Genomic DNA, 15,036 nt, shown 5'->3' with positions numbered 1-15,036 from the left:
TTGCTTTTTTGGGAGGCAGGAGTCAATCAGACAGAGCTGGAAAAAGCATGTGAGCTCACAACATGGCCACAGCGAGGCCTGTCAGTAAATGCTAACTGCATTGTTCATGTCCAAAATAAGCAGATAGACTCTGAGGAGATGGCTTAGAGAGAAATGGCAATGTCCTTATAATAGCGAGTCCTCTTTTCTAGCGTACTTGAATTTGAAACAGTAAAACCTATTCTGAATGGTTCTCTTTACTGGTGCATTAAATTAAATCTCATTTACTGTTTAAGAGGCCTAATTATGCTCAATTTGACTATTAAAAGGTACCATTTGTGTGTTGTTGATATCCTCATTTTTGAATTGGACTACCCAGAATACTCTTGTGTTTTTAGCTTTTTCATATGTGCCAAAAAAACCACGTCAAGCTAAAGTACCACGTCACAGGCTAATAGTGAGGGGCAGATTATCCCAAGAACTGTTATCAGTCTGGCATGAACCATTGTGAGGATTTAAAAAAAATCCTCTTCTCTCTTAGCCTTTTACTGGGTTTGTCTCGCTTTTGATGTCATAATCAGGATTAAAATTTGCTTTATTATTGCATTCATCAAAGCATACGTCATACTATTAAATCCTCTGCTTGACTAAAAAGTAGTGAATCTGGAAAGAGGCTAAAGGTTAATAAGGTGTAGATATGAATGGATTTTGAAGGCCATAAGCCGTGTGTGTGTGTGTGTGTGTGTGTGTGTGTGTGTGTGTGTGTGTGTGTGTGTGTGTGTGTGTGTGTGTGTGTGTGTGTGTGTGTGTGTGTGTGTGTGTGTGTGTGTAATGATCAGATTTGGACTGAGTGTGAGCGCTCAGATAAGCTGTTTGTTGTCTCATAGGATCCGAACATCATCGAAAGGCTAAGATCTGTGTTTATGACAGGAACACAATGTCTGCTGCATCTCTGGAGCCGCCGACCGGCGTTGACAGTGCAGGAATGTTGTTACTCCGATAACAAGGATCTCTAGCAACAACAGCTTCCGCAAAATCCTCAGTGTTTTTGGATTAGGGTGAGTATGAATGTTGATGAAATTTGAAATGTATGCCAAAAATAATGAAATTTTTAGCATGTGCTAAAAATCCAATGTCAGTGTCAGCAATGTCAAATAAATTATGCCTATAATTAGGAGTAGGACCATAAAAAAAATAAAAAAAACAAAAAAAAAACATTTTAATTGTAAAATCAAACACATTCTCATTACTATATTAATTTATTATTATGGTTTCAGGTTGAAATTTGACCTGCACATGCTCTCATCTTTTGTGAGCAATGAAATGATACAATCACAATGATATTGTTTTGAAACAAACTGATAAATAAAACAAATTGGAATAAAATACATAAACACACACACACATATATATATATATATACACACAGTACAGGCCAAAAGTTTGGACACATTACTATTTTTTATGTTTTTGAAAGAAGTTTCTTCTGCTCATCAAGCCTGATCAAAAATACTGAATTTTTTTTTAATATTGTGATATATTATTACAATTTAAAATAATTGGTTTTCAATGTATTATACTTTTAAATTATCATTTATTCCTGTGATGCAAAGCTGAATTTTCAGGATCATTACTCCAGTCTATCACATGATCCTTTAGAAATCATTCTAATATTCTGATTTATTATGAGTGTTGGACACAGTTCTGCTGCCTAATATATTTGATGAATAAAAGGTTAAAAAGAACTGCATTTATTCAAAATAAAAATATATTTTCTAATAATATAAATCTTCTTTACTATCACTTTTTATCAATTTAACACATCCTTGCTGAATAAAAGTATTGATTTATTTCAAAAAAAGAAAGAAAAAAAATTAATGACCCCAAATTACTGACCAGTAGTGTATATTGTTGTTACAAAAGATTTCTATTTTTAAAACATTTGCTGTTTTTTTTGTGCTTTTTATTTATCAAAGTATCCTAAAAAAGTATCACAGGTTATGAAAAAATATTAGGCAGCAGAACTGTTTCCAACTTTGATTATGAATCACCATATTAGAATGATTTCTAAAGGATCATGTGATAGACTGGAGTAATGATGCTGAAAATTCTGCTTTGCATCACAGAAATAAATTATAATTTAAAGTATAATAAATTGAAAACCAATTATTTTAAATTGTAATAATATATATCAATATTTTTTTTTTAAATCTGTATTTTTGATCAAATAAATGCAGGCTTGATGAGCAGAAAAAACTTCTTTCAAAAACATTAAAAATAGTAATGTTTCCAAACTTTTGGCCTGTACTATATATATATCTTTCTTGTCTATATATATATACACTATATCTAGTGTTCATCCATTCGCCCATAGACATCATATTCTTTATAGAGCAGGAAGTTCTTCAGTGTCGTGGGGAAAGTAACGGTGCTCATGAACTCTGGGTCATTCAGTCGTCTCAGTGTCATATGTCTCCTGATAACCAACCTGACCTGGTGTTTCAGAGGCTGAGGGTTCCCTAGCACCAAACAGACATTAAAAAATTGTTATCTTTTGTTTCATACAGGTTTGTAAAGACATGAATGGTGAACAGCTTACTGAGAGAGTCACAGATGTTGGGCCACTCCTCCTGTTTCTCCAGAATGCATTGCAGTTTAGAGCAGATGTGCACGTGATTCACGTAATCCAGGAGTGTTTGCACCACCTTCCCAGCCAAGTGCGTCATCCACGACACGCTAATGAACTCGCAAAACTTGAAAACACAGGACAGAGTGCATAATTAGGCCACATGTAAATACAGAACTTTATATTTGGGGGAATTCACTAAGGATGAATTGCAACCTCTTGTTGCAGTGATCACAATAAGATGCAATAATGCACATCTCTTTAAAAAAAATTAAACAATGCATGCTGACGTAGTGCTATTTTAGTGAATCCAGATCATTGGTTTCTAGACCCCAAATATGATGCAGTCACTTTGCTCTTGATATGACTTCACTAAGCGTGTGTTCACACTTAGTTCGGTTTGTTTGGTCCAGACTAAAAACACCCATTTCGTCCTGGTCTGCTTAGCATTCACGTTGGCATTTTAACACCGAACCTAAAGGCAAAGGGATACGTTCGCAACCTGATTGGCCGGCTTTTATGATGTATATTTCACGACAGATCTTACCGAGCATCCAGAACAATGCTAGCCTGGAAATCAAGACCTATATCTAAAAGATTACTGATCTGGCGTCGACTAATGAAAATCGGCCAGCTCGAGGGGCGGCACCAAGCATGCACTGCAAGCAATTGGATAACACTACGACCAATCACAACAATAAACCCCAATACGCTTAGCTATACCAGCGGAGCTAACTGATAGATTAGACTCTTGCCGTATCCGGTCGGCAAAACAGCAAAAATGTCCTTCTTGCAAAGGAAGGATTCGAGCGGCGTCTTCTGTTCCTGTTTTAGATAAAAAGCCAAGTCTAACTCGTTCATTGTAGCGGCCAAAGCCGTTTCAAACAACTGGTGTTCATCCATAGCCATCTTGCACTGTTTACTAATGACTTCGACGTCACAGCGCTGTCGTCATCTCGCCTCTGGCCCGACTATATCAGATAACCCGATGTGATTGGTGCAGCTCAGATCGAGGGGCATATTTAATGAGCATCATTACTGGACACCAGAGTAACTCGCTGAGCAAATTCAACTTGTGCTCTCGCGAGAACTCTGGATCATCAAGGTAGAACATTGCTGTGTTCTGGGCTAAATGTGCTCGCTGTATGTGCGTAGCCTACATATGAGGGTATTTTGGTCGCATCTTGTGACGTCATGTCTTGTTTTTGGTTCGTTTACATGTGTTCATTACGTCTTGCGTTTATATTTTATTCGAACCGCACCAGAGTTTGTTTGGAAGTGGATCGAGACTCATCTTTTCAGCGGTACGGTCTCGGTCCGCTTGTTTTGTGCACCAGAGTTCGGATGGCAGCGTTCACACTTATTCAAAATGAACCGCACTAGCAGAGCAAATCGCACCAGAGTTCGTTTTAATCCAACCAAACATGCCAAGTGTGAACACACCCTAAGAATAAATTGCAACCTATTGTTGCATTGATCACAATAAAATGCACATAAACATATTTTTTCCTCTTAAAGGATTAGTTCACCCCAAAATGAAAATTTCCTAATTATTTACTCACCCCAATGCCATCCAAGATATCCATGTCTTTCTTTCCTCAGTGGGAGAGAAATTATGTTTTTTGAGGAAAACATTTCTGGATTTTTCTTCTAACAATGGACAATGGTTACCATCGTTTTTAAGTTCAAATCAATGCAGTTTCAACTTTGAAGTGTTTAAACGGGCTGTACGCGATCACAGCTGAAGAAGAGGTTGTTATCTAGCGAAACGACAGGTCATTTAAAAAAAAAAAAAAACATTTATAGACTTTTTACCTTCAATAGTTGGGATTGAGCTGATCAACAAACGGACAGGGAACTACGTCATCACGTTGAAAGGTCACGCCGGCGCCGGCAGAAGTACCGCCCCACTGTTTAGTAGTTCCCTGTCCGTTTATTGATCAGCTCAATCCGAACTATTGAAGGTAAAAAGTCTATAAATTATATATTTTTTTTTTAAATGACCTATCGTTTCGCTAGATAACAACCTCTTCTTCAGCTGTGATCGCGTACAGCCCGTTTAAACACTTCAAAGACTTTTGAAACTACATTGATTTGGACTTAAAAACGATGGTAACCAATGAAGTCCATTGTTAGAAGAAAAATCCAGAAATGATTTCCTCAAAAAACATAATTTCTCTCCCACTGAGGAAAGAAAGACATGGATATCTTGGATGGCATTGGGGTGAGTAAATTATTAGGAAATTTTCATTTTGGGGTGAACTAATCCTTTAAGTAACAGTGCAAAATTAATTGCAGCAATGCATTCTATAATAAACCTAATATTCGCAGATATGATGTGCTTTAAATGGCTTTACCAGCACGAGTAGCGTCTGGATAAGCTGGTTTTCAGGTGGTTAGTGAGTAAGACGCAGGTTTTGATGCATGCATAAGTGGTGCAATTGTTTAGTGCATCCATTGCTTTCTAGCCCCCGAATATGATGCTTACAGTCACTTTGTTTGTGACGCTCTTAGTTTGGCATGTCCGGCTGTGAAACTCTCTCCATGTGTATGTCATTACAGGGCTGTCATGATGACACTCGAAGCAGCTTTCTGCATTGTAACCATTATTGAGGAGCAGACGCAGCATCATTTCATCTTTGAGGCAGTATTGCAGCGCCGTGGGAAATACAGTGTCACTGACGACAGAGAAGACGCAGTTGACGTTGGCTCCATAAGCGAGAAGCAGTCGCACCAGCTCGTGTTTCCCAGCTCGGACCGCCACCAGAAGACCCTGCAGAGGGTCCAGGTCCGGTTTGGCTCCTGCTTTCAGAAGCATCTCAGCGCAGGTGACGTCTCCATTACAGACGGCGAAGTACAGTGGGGTCTTCCTCATGTCACCGTAGTTTTCTGAAATATGGCAGCCTAAGATTGAGTTGACGTCAAAGTTGTTTTTGATGAGCAGCTCGAGACAGTCGGCGTGGCCTCCGTCCGCCGCAGAATGAACCGGACTCATGCCAGACAAACGAATGGCCCTGCTAGTGGTGATGGGAATGAAGGTCCTCAAAGCCCTGTCAGTTTAAAGAGACACAGGGTTTGACGTTAACACCCGCCAACCGCGGGTAAAAATCAACTGTGGCGGGTAACGCTGTCAAATCACTAGCCAATTTGGTGCAGACTTAGCGCAAATAGGGGAGAGCGGGGCACAAAGTAACGCCTTTTGACTTTCTCAGTTTGTGTAAATCTACTTAGGGTTCAGAGTATTTATTTTTCCCCACACTAATTTCACACATGTCTAGTACAATTATGTGGTTTTGTTTTATTAATACAGTGTATAATTTTTTCTTGATATACCCCAAAAGAATGGAAGTGAAATGTGACAACATGCCCCATAGGGTAAGGTACATTGTAACATGACCATATGACAGCTTAAAATGCTATGTGATCTAATCAAACAAACATACAAGACAAACTAAAATATTTTCTCAATAAAACACATTAACTTTTTCATATAAAATAATGCCATTTTTTAAATAATTAAATATAAACTCATTTTTGAGTTTTGACTACGAACACAGGAAACAGCCATAGTTCAAAACATATTAATTAGTCATTTCTGAGCACTGACTCTCAGTCTTTATTCACCTTTTTCTCGTGTTTTCTCAATAGAATTAATAAAAGTATAGAATATAGTAGCATATTTCTAATAGGGGCACATTATAACGCATGTGTGACAACATGCCCCGCCTGCACAAGTGGGATTTAAACCCTTCTAGTGTCTTCTGCTAGTTAGCGACGCATTAAAGAACTATCAACCGTTAAAAAACATATTGGAGATTAAAATAATATCAGATTTGTCTAATTTTAAATAAACACAAAAAATAGAGATGAAAAATGATTTACTTTTGCTATGGTTTAATAAATGTCTATGCATATCTTCCCAAATTTTTTTTTTAATTTTGGCGCAATTTTTTCTCTATATAGTGTTGATATGACAACTAGTAAATACACCAAGTTTCGTCATGCTAGCATGTGTGTGTGGAAGTATTTAAACTAGCCCCGTGTTACGTTGTGCCCCGCGCTCCACTACTCAACTCGTGGATCATCATGATTAAATACAGAGTATTGCGCAGAATCTGGTCATATCTGGCTTGCTTGAACATACGTCACTACGCAACACATAACGGCGCGCTTTTTCATTTGTATTGAAGCAAAATCAAAGATTAAAAAGCATTTGGTGAACAGAAAAGACATTGTTATTTTCCAACATCCTACATTTTGTTGATGTTCTTTGATACTGTATTGATCTGTCCACCTAAAACACATTTTTGGTGATGAGGATGAAAGAGGAAGGGAGGGGATGCTGGATGATTTTGTTTGAATGAGAAATGAATGTATGAAATCCAAATAGTTTTATATGTACACTACCGGTCAAAAGTTTGGGGTCAGTAAGATTTTTAATGTTTTTAAAAGAAGTCTCTTCTGCTCACCAAGGCTGCATTTATTTGATTAAAAATACAAACAAAAACAGTAATATTGTGAAATATTATTCCAATGTAAATCATGTGTTTTCTATGTGAATATACAGTAAAGTGTAATTTATTCCTGTGATCAAAGCTGAATTTTCAGCATCATTACTCCAGTCTTCAGTGTCACATGATCCTTCACAAATCATTCTAATATGAGGATTTGATGCTCAAGAAACATTTATGATTATTATCAATGGTGAAAACAGTTTTTAAAATTTTTATTTCATGATGCTTTGATGAATAGAAAGTTCATAAGAACAGCATTTATCTGAAATCTAAAGCTTTTGTAACATTAAACACGACCGTTCAAAAGTTTGGGGTCAGTAAGAATTATAGTTTTATTTTTGGGGGAAAGAAATAAAATAAATCAATACTTTTATTCATCAAGGATGAGTTAAACTTATCAAAAGTTACAGTAAAGACATTTATAATTTTAGAAAATATTCTATTTTAAATAAATGCTGTTCTTTTGAACTTTCTATTCATCAAAGAATTTTGAAAAAAAAATTCCACAACAGTTTTCAACACTGATAATAATCATAAATGTTTCTTGAGCATCAAATCATCATATTAGAATGATTTCTGAAGGATCATGTGACACTGAAGACTGGAGTAATGATGCTGAAAATTCAGCTTTGATCACAGGAATAAATTACAGTTTAAAATATATTAAAATAGAAAACAGTTATTTTAAATTGTCATAATATTTCACAATATTAATGTTTTTGTTTGTATTTTTTATCAAATAAATGCAGCCTTGGTGAGCAGAAGAGACTTCTTTTAAAAACATTAAAAATCTTACTGACCCCAAACTTTTGAACGGTAGTGTATATATTATATAGGCTTATTTCTTCTTTTTTTCCTCCTTTTTTTTTTTGGCTAGTAGAAGTTCTGAATGGCCGGTAACTTAAACATTTTGAAGCCAAATTGGCCGGTGAGTGAAAAAGTTAATTTCAAACCCTGGAGACACACACACAATGTTCTTATCATGCAGACATGTTGAGGTTTGTGAGATTGATTCGGCATGCTCTCACAGGTAGTGCCCTTCATAGGCTGCACGGTGAATTGGCAGTTGAGAGCAAAGACTGGCAACATTAGGACTGGCACCGTGTTGTAAGAGCAGATTAATACAGTCCAGGTTCCCAGAGCCCGCGGCGTCATATAACACACTGTCTCCGTTTGAAGCTTGTGTGGTGGCGTCGCCTCCTAGAGGAGAGAGCAAATGCATTCATCTATGGGGGAATCAATCTGCAAATGCCTTGTCTCTGCATGATAAGAGAAATTATTGAATCACTGCAAAAAACATATTGTTTAACTAGATAGCACTTACACTTTATTTGGTAGCACTTTATTTTGCAGTGTCCTTGTTACATGTACATAGTATTAACAGTAAATTATGCATAATTACATGCAACTAACCCTCAACCAAATCCTAATCACCCTAACCCTATAGTAAGTACATGTAGTTGCTTAATATTACTCTGTATTTAAATGTATAATTACACTGTAACAACAACACCTTAAAATAAAGTGTAACCCTTTATTTTAAGGTGTCATTATAACAGTTTAATAATATATTTAAGTACTGAGTAATATTAATTAACAACGTACTTATAGGTTTGGATAGAATTAGGATTTGGTTAAGGGGTTAGTTGTTATTACTATGGTAAGTACATGTAACAAGGACAATAGAATAAAGTGTCACTGCACTTTATTTTACAGTCCTGTTCCTCGTGTACATGTACTTATTATAGCAATTATAATAACTTGGTCATAATTAGGTACTAATCCTAAACCTACACCTTAATCTAATCTTATATTACCAGTACTTTCTTATGTAACTATACTGTAAGTACACGTACTGTAAAATAAAGTGTAACCCACTGTTTTATACATTGTGAGACCCTTTTTTACTACAATATTACTGATAAAATAATATTTTCAGCAATCATGTCATGTATGTTTTCTGTCTCCGCGGTTTGGAATCAGAATTAGCTATGCCAGATTTGCGAATGAATCACTCTTTTAAACTAATCAGGAGAGTGATTCATTTTGCAAAAAGATTCATTCGGAAGGTACTGAAAATCTAAAATATAGTGAACCAAAATTTACAGATTTTTTAGCTATTACTAAGTGAGGCAACACTTGCTAAGTTTGCACACCAATGAAATGATAATTAACTGGATGATGATTCATTTGTTGAATCAGCTGTAAGTAACATTTAGGTCTAATTAATTAATGCTCTTTATCATTTTAGTAAGCCTAGCACATCAGGGACGGATGTGGAGTTGATTCGTGGTCAGACTCACCATGTTGGATGAGGATTGCCAGTATTTGGGGATGCCCGTACTCTGCAGCGACGCCCAGCGGTGTGACCCCGTGCCCGTCCCGTCCCATCACCTCCCCCCCGTGTCTCAGCAACAGCATCAGGACGTCCTCGCAGCCCACCCTCGCTGCCTCATGCATAACCGTCCACTTCTTCAAACACACCTGCTCCACGACGGCTCCTCCCGTTAGGAGTGCATGAACCATATCATAAGAGTTTGACCTCACGGCTGCAAAGGGAAACGTGGGATTATGATCCATAAGAAGTAACTAATGCAAAAGAAGAAACAGCCACGTTATGTCACGTGTTCAAAATGTACAGAATCCACAGTACACTTTCTTGCACAAGCAAGTGAGACTAATATGAAGACTAGTTTAGCTTATCCTATGATTGATATGTTATAAAGTTACGTTATATTTTTTTTACATTTTAATTTTTTTTTGCAGTGACATTATTTTCAAGATAAACATTTATCCCAATTCTCAGTAGTCGACTGTAATAGATTAGATAGATAGAGAGATAGATAGATAGATACTAGATAGATAGATAGATAGATAGATAGATAGATAGATAGATAGATAGATAGATAGATAGATAGATGATTGATTGATTGATTGATTGATTGATTGATTGATTGATTGATTGATTGATTGATTGATTGATTGATTGATTGATTGATTGATTGATTGATTGATTGATTGATTGATTGATTGATTGATTGATTGATTGATTGATAGATAGATAGATAGATAGATAGATAAATCACTTTATTACATTGGGAATCACATTAGTATATTTAAGAAAAGATATTGTCATGAAAATAATGTTTACAATGCAAAAACAATTGTACAAATCCTAAAAAAAAATCTGTTTTGTTAATGCCAATTTTGTTGTTGTTTGGATTTGGGGTGACAATTTTTTATTCTTTCATTTCTTCACTTGGAAAAAGTGAAATTATTTTTTAAATAATGTAGTCTAAAATGAAATCTGCCTAACTGCTTGTTAAAGAGCGAGACTTATTTGATGTCTCTTTTGTGTTGTTTTGCTGTTACCCAGGATTAATGGAGTCTCATTCTTGCTGTTCGTGTTGTGTGGAGATGCTCCGTGTTGGAGAAGAACCTTCACGTTCTCCACACGTCCCGCTTGAGAAGCCAGAGTCAGAACGGTGTCTCCATCGGCCGTCAGCTCCTCCATGCTCAGCTCATAGGAGGCTGTCCAGGACACGTGTATAGAGGTACCACTGCTGTATTAGCTTATCACAATAATTGTTTGTACTTTTAAAGGGTTAGTTCTCCCAAAAATTACATTTACCCCATGATTTACTCACCCTCAAGTCATCCTAGGTGTATATGGCCAGTGAATGACTGTATATTCTTTGAAGTCCATCAAAGAGCATCCATCCATGATAAAAGTGCTCCACACTGCTCTGGTGGGTTAAAGGGGTACTCCACTTTTTTTGGAAATAGGCTCATTTTACAGCTCCGCCAGAGTTAAACAGTTGAGTTTTACCGTTTTCGAATCCATTCAGCCGATCTCCGGGTCTGACGGTACCACTTTTAGCATAGCTTAGCATAGATCATTGAATCGGACAGGACCATTAGCATTTCTCTCAAAAAAATGACCAAAGAGTTTCGATATTATTCCTATTTAAAACTTGACTCTTCTGTAGTTACATCGTGTACTAAGACCGACGGAAAATGAAAAGTTGCGATTTTCTAGGCTGATATGGCTAGGAACTATACTCTCATTCCTGCGTAATAATCAAGAAACTTTGCTGCCGTACCATGAGTCCAGCAGGTGTAATGATATGACGCAGCGCCTGAAAATAGGTCTAACAGGTTTGACAAACTTAGTCCCGGTTGGAAGTTACCGAGCTGGGGACTATTTTCAGGCGCTGCGTCATATCATTACACCTGCTGGACTCATGGTACGGCAGCAAAGTTTCTTGATTAAAACGCAGGAATGAGAGTATAGTTCCCAGCCATATCAGCCTAGAAAATCGCAACTTTACATTTTCCGTCGGTCTTAGTACACGATGTAACTACAGAAGAGTCAAGTTTTAAATAGGAAAAATATCGAAACTCTTTGGTCATTTTTTTGAGAGAGACGCTAATGGTCCTGTCCGGTTCAATGATCTATGCTAAGCTATGCTAAAAGTGGTACCACCAGACCCGGAGATCGGCTGAATGGATTCGAAAACGGTAAAACTCAACTGTTTAACTCTGGGGGAGTTGTAAAATGAGCCCATTTCCAAAAAAAGTGGAGTATCCCTTTAAAAAAGGCCTTCTGAAGTGAAGCGATGCGTTTGTGTGAGAAAAATATCCATATTTAAAACTTTATAGACTAAAATAACTAGCAGACGGCTATACATAAGTCGACTTATGCCAAAAGAGTAACACTTGACACATGTATGATGTAGGAGTAGCGAAAGCTTTGACGCTTCTCGCAATTCAAACAAACAGGACTCGGCAACAAACTCAAGCTCCTCCCACATTTCTCTTTAAAAATTCTTGTTTTGGACTTCTCTAATTCGTGACTGGTGTTTTGTTTTGCTCTATCCTCTGCGCGTTTGTCATTACGTTGTGCGTCAAGGTCAAGTGTTACTCTTTCGTTGTAAATCGATGTTACTCGTTACTCGTAAGTTATAAATCCGTCTGCTAGTTATTTTAGTCGATAAAGTTTTAAATATGGATATTTTTCTTACACAAACGCATCGCTTCGCTTCAGATAGCCTTTTATTAACCCCCCAGAGCAGTGTGGAGCACTTTTATCATGGATAGATGCACTTTGATGGACTTCAAAAAATATACGGCCATTCACTGCCATTATAAAGCTTGGAAGAGCCAGGACATTTTTTTATATAACTCCGATTGTATTCGTCTGAAAGAAGAAAGTCATATACACCTAGGATGGCTTGAATGCAAGTAAATCATGGGGTAATTTTCATTTTTGGGTGAACTAGCCCTTTAACACAGGCACATTGCGTCTGCTCACCCAGAAGGACGAGGTCCAACACATGGGCATCCGGCTGGACAGACGCTCTGTGCATCGGAAGCCAACCTCTGCTGTCTCTTTCCTTAAAGGCATCGCTGTACTTGTGCAGTTTCCTTAATGCCAACACATCACCTGGATAATATTACGGCACATGCGGAATATCAAGCCATTGCCTAATCAGAGCATTGATGATCTGATAAAAGGCCACACATATGAAGTACCTTGATATATAGCAGATAAAACCTTGAGGTTTTCATCACTGGCTGATTCTAAAGTGCTGCATGAGACAATTAAATATGTTTGGAATATGTTTGAAATTAATAAATGCTGAGCATGGAAGATGTTTGTGCGTACTGTACCTTAGTGGTTCATTCAAAACAGACAAACTGCAAGCATCTTGGAGGCTCATCTGAATAGCAAACTCAATGAGCGGATCGTCATCCATTTGTTCCATGTAGTCCATAGTGTTTCAGAGGTCAGACACACGAACAAACTCAGGAGAACTTCACTCATGCAGATGGATTATTAAACTCACATGGATTTTGGTGTAACTCTGTTCTGACAGTTTCTGATAACCGATAATCAGAAGAAATGTCATGCACCACGCAGCGCTGCGAGACTCAGACTGAGTTTGTTGTTGCATGTCCTGAAGGATATATTTAGTCCTGACCTGCTTTCTCTAGACACTTTGAGAATGCAGGTCACTTTGACACGACTGAGTTCCCACACAAACACAGTGTTTAGTTTGCTTTCTTAAGCCTAGACAGAAGACATAAAATATATTAAAAACTGCACATGTCTGATATAAATACACATTACCTGATGTGTAGCTGTGTTTTCATACAAATGTTGTTGTTGTTGTTGTTGTTTTTTTGTAAGGTGTTGCCCACATTTAGTCGTTGAATGAAGTCTTTGAACCAAATAAATTAGACTGATTTGTGTTATTGTTAATGTGTGTTAATAGTTCTGGGACATGACATAAAAAATATGGGTAACACTTTACAATAAGGTTCATTAGGTAACATTAATGCATTAACGAACGTGGACTAACAATGAGCAATGCATTTGTTACAGCATGTATTAATCTTTGTTAATGTTAGTTAATAAAAATAATGTAATGTAAACAAATACAACCTTTGATTTTAATTACATATTAGTAAATGTTGGAATTAATATGAACTGAGATTAATAAATGCTGAAGAAGTATTGTTCATTCTTAGTTCATGTTAACTAAGGTAGTTAACTGATGTTAACTAATGAACCTTATTGAAAAGTGTTGCCAAAATATGTAAGAAACCACTAAAATCATGTTATGGAATGGATTCGCTCCGTTACATTTTAATCATGGAGTCCTGAGTCCGAATCCCAGTCTTGTTTATATTAAATAGTATTTTTCTTTATTTATGTTGTCGCTATACTAAAAAAGAAATCATCCGAATTGAACAAACTCGAACATCATTCATCGCTTGCCAGTCTTTGAGTTCTTGGTTTGAATCCCAACTAGAGCTTGGATCTTCATAAATAATGGCTTACTTTAGTCTAGTTTAGATGAATAGTTTATCATATATATAAAAATAAAAATAAACTAATCTTGGAGTTCTGAATATGAATTGAATCATACTTTACTGCTGTTTGAAAGTGTTGCTGTAGTTAAACTGAAATGAAATAAACACTGATGTGACATTACAAACTCTGTGGCTCAAAGGATAACATCTTGCCTTTTTTAGTTTGTTTATGGGATGGAATATGTGCTGTTTAATTAAATTGAGATGTAATCTATATTATCTGTAGTGTGCGGATGGGAAACTGGCACTGCACTTCAGGACAGCACTAGAGGGAACCAAAGTGTAACTTAAAGTGTGTGGTGGAATATGATTCTAATAAGACCTTTTTTAATTTAACTATTTAATACCCTTATTGATGTTTTTATATATTGTAATTGTAATTATTACTTTATTAACGTCTTTCCTCGGTTGAAGCTGAGACTTAGTTTCATATCAAAAGTTACTTCTGTCTTGGCTGTCAGTGAAACAATGCACTCAGCATTTTAGAAAACTTCTGAGTGTCACGCTGAATGCCTTTCTATCATATAGTTCATCATAAGGCACAGGAAGGGCGCAAGATGTAAACAGGAACGTCGCGGTTTTCAGGTCTGAATGCGACCAATGTCATGACGATAATGATGATGATAAAGGATAAACCACCTTTACCACTTTCTGCAAATGCATATAATCTGACAGCTGAACAATAAACTTTAAAGCAGCTTGACTATAGACCTTTTCTCTGTCAAACAACTTCCATACACTAGCGGCTAGCCTATACAAATTCGGAGCAGGATAGATTAGACCACATTATCTTCTTAAATTCAAATGCAACGGGTTTATGTAAAGGTAGATTTCTAGCCTAATCATGACATTTTCATATATTGTGCTTGTAGACTTCACTATGTTACTGATGCATTTGGGTGCTAGCATCACCATCAAGTTTTCCACTATGTACAGGGTGGGCCATTTATATGGATACACCGTGGTGGCATGGGAGTGGTTGGTGATATTGAGGTCCTGTTTGTGGCACATTAGTATATGTCATGGTCACCACCCATC

At 36.8% G+C, this 15,036-nt stretch overlaps 1 protein-coding gene and 1 long non-coding RNA gene across 2 annotated transcripts; one reads left to right on the top strand and one right to left on the bottom strand.

Moving 5' to 3' along the window:
• The first annotated feature begins 233 nt into the window (after positions 1-233).
• Positions 234-5,302, top strand: LOC309496759. Its single transcript, XR_014205225.1, has 3 exons — positions 234-1,037; positions 2,547-2,696; positions 5,168-5,302. It is a non-coding gene; the product is annotated as an uncharacterized lncRNA (long non-coding RNA).
• On the bottom strand, positions 1,124-14,925 carry asb15b (ankyrin repeat and SOCS box containing 15b). The gene is made up of 9 exons (XM_082166792.1): positions 12,793-14,925; positions 12,655-12,710; positions 12,434-12,565; positions 10,492-10,650; positions 9,423-9,668; positions 8,148-8,319; positions 5,094-5,655; positions 2,579-2,732; positions 1,124-2,498 (listed from the first exon to the last, which is right to left on the bottom strand). The coding sequence occupies exons 1-9, from the start codon at positions 12,894-12,896 to the stop codon at positions 2,329-2,331; spliced, it is 1,755 nt and encodes a 584-aa protein (XP_082022918.1). The 5' UTR covers positions 12,897-14,925; the 3' UTR covers positions 1,124-2,328.
• Positions 14,926-15,036: the final 111 nt, after the last annotated feature.

This window comes from Leuciscus leuciscus, assembly GCF_965113295.1.
Source record: "Leuciscus leuciscus genome assembly, chromosome: 4".
Lineage (NCBI taxonomy): Eukaryota > Metazoa > Chordata > Actinopteri > Cypriniformes > Leuciscidae > Leuciscus > Leuciscus leuciscus.
Note: the sequence above shows the minus strand (reverse complement) of the source record. Positions and strands in the feature narration are given on the sequence as shown.